The sequence below is a fragment of the Rhincodon typus genome, chromosome 4 (assembly GCF_021869965.1).
Source record: "Rhincodon typus isolate 14 chromosome 4, sRhiTyp1.1, whole genome shotgun sequence".
Lineage (NCBI taxonomy): Eukaryota > Metazoa > Chordata > Chondrichthyes > Orectolobiformes > Rhincodontidae > Rhincodon > Rhincodon typus.
This window is the reverse complement of record NC_063335.1, coordinates 104,936,484-104,938,693: the sequence shown is the minus strand read 5'-3', so window position 1 is coordinate 104,938,693 and position 2,210 is coordinate 104,936,484. Positions and strand designations below refer to the sequence as shown.

The following is a 2,210-nucleotide window of genomic DNA, read 5'->3' as shown; positions in this document are numbered from 1 at the left end:
TCGTTAACATCTGAAGTGCTCTAACTTAGTATGTGGTACAGGCAGATTCAATTACAGTATCAAAATGGAACTGAATCATTATTTCAAGTGATTTGTGAAAGAAGCTAAGGTGGAGTGAGGAGAAACATCAGGTTAGGGAATGGAAAGCAATGCCAGGCGACGTGTGAAAGGCAGGTCAAATTGAGGCACTCATGAGGGTATTGGATGATTATCTGGATAAAAATAAAAGGTACAGGGAAAAAAGCAGGAGATTGGCATAATGGGCTGAATGGTCCCTTTCTGTGCTGTAACACTTCTCGGATTCTGGGAAGATAAAAAAAAAAATTATGGGGCTACGTGGAAAGGATAGGGGAATGGTATGAGCTGAATGGCTCTCACAGACAACTGGCAAAGATATGAAGGGCCAAATGGCCTCCCATTGTGTAAGAACTATTCTGTGATTCTACATTATACTGTGTTGTGCATGAAAATATTTAGTTTTCAATGAAAATGAATACAAAAATTATTAAAACTTAATTTATCTTAAATGATACACTGCTAATTACTTGAAACTCTTGTGTTCACTTACTTGGGCAAGGATGGCAAGGCTCGTTCTCCTTCTGCGGAAAAAGGATCAAGAAATTTAAGCAGATAAACAACAGTTTCTTTTTTAAGCTGAGTTGTATTACTGCTTTTACTAAATCAGCACACATTGCTTTAAAGATGTAAATTAAAGAATCCAGAATACCATGACTCAAACCATCTACAATTACTGGGACACCCAAACTGAAACACAAAATGCTGCAATAGCCAACTGAACCCAAATAAAAAGACGTAGTAAATCATGAGTTAATCCAATCTTCTGTAAATGAGTTTGGTCTATTTCTAAATTCTTTCAATTATTTTTTGTTCCATATTAATTCATTTCTAGTTATGTAAAGATGACCAGTTTTACCGAATGATGAGTGGTGATAATAAAACCCCAAATTCCATCAATTTTTAATTGCATAACTTATTAGAGAAGATTGAAGGTATAACTTCAAAACTTCAGAGGAACAGAAAAGATTAATTGCTTGCAAATAATTGCAGTAATTGCAAATATTGGCTCTCCTAATTAGGTCTGGATACCAACTGAACCCATTTTGCCTCAAACTGTAAGCAGACTTGCTGTTCTGTGTATTTCAGTCTTCAAATTACAATCTGCATGGCTCTAAGTTGGTATTTATTCTTTCATTTTGTACAAAATTTGAATCAGAATTTGTAATAATGAATAATGTCACCCCAACTACAAACCAGAAGTGCAGGAATCCCATTAAGGTATTTTAGTTTTGTTTATTTATTCAGGGGATGAGACATTTCTATCAACACCAGTCCAAATTGTCTTTGAAAAGGTAGTCAACTACATTTCTGAACTGCTGCAGTGAGTATGCCTTAGGTATACACCTAAGTACTGTTCGGAAGTAAGTTTCAGGACCTCGACACAGTGACAATAAAGAAACAGACGATAAAGGAAGAGGTGGCAAAGATAGTAAGATCTGCCGATGCTGGAGTCAGAGATAACACAGTGTGGAGCTGGAGGAGCACAGCAGGCCAGACAGCATCAGAAGAGCAGGGAAGTTGACATTTCGGGTTGGGACCGTTCTTCAGAAATGGGGGAGGGGGAAGGGAGCTCGGAAATAAATAGAGAAAGAGGAGGGGTGGGGCTGGGGAAGGTAGGTGGGATGGTGATAGGTGAGTGCAGGTCGGCAGGTGGGGATTGGTCAGGGAGGTGGGAGGAGCCGATAGGTGGGAGAGAAGATGGACAGAGATAGTAGGAACTGCAGATGCTGGAGAATCCGAGACAACAAGGTGCAGGGCTGGATGAACACAGCAGGCCAAGCAGCATCATAGGAGCAGAAAGGCTGACGTTTCGGGCCTAGACCCTTCATCAGAAAAGGGGGAGGGGATGGGGGTTCTGAAATAAATAGGGAGAGAGTGGGAGGCGGATAGAAGATGGATAGAGGAGAGGATAGGTGGAGAGGAAACAAACAGGTCAAAGAGGCAGGGATGGAGCCAGTAAAGGTGAGTGTAGGTGGGGAGTTAGGGAGGGGATAGGTCAGTCCAGAGAGGACAGACAGGTCAAGGAGGCGGGATGAGATTAGTCGGTAGGAGATGGGGGTGCGGCTTGAGGGGGGAGGAGGGGATGGGTGGGAGGAAGAACAGGTTAGGGAGGCGGGGACGAGCTGGACTGG

General features: G+C 42.1%; 1 protein-coding gene across 1 annotated transcript in view; it reads right to left on the bottom strand.

The window, feature by feature from the left end:
- Positions 1–564: 564 nt before the first annotated feature.
- The window catches only part of LOC109921402 (focal adhesion kinase 1-like), a 106,992-nt gene continuing 105,346 nt past the window's right edge, over positions 565–2,210 (bottom strand). Inside the window, exon 12 of the mRNA XM_048595915.1 lies at positions 565–599. Within this exon, the coding sequence (XP_048451872.1) occupies positions 565–599 (35 nt within the window). The remainder of the gene's footprint in view (positions 600–2,210) is intronic.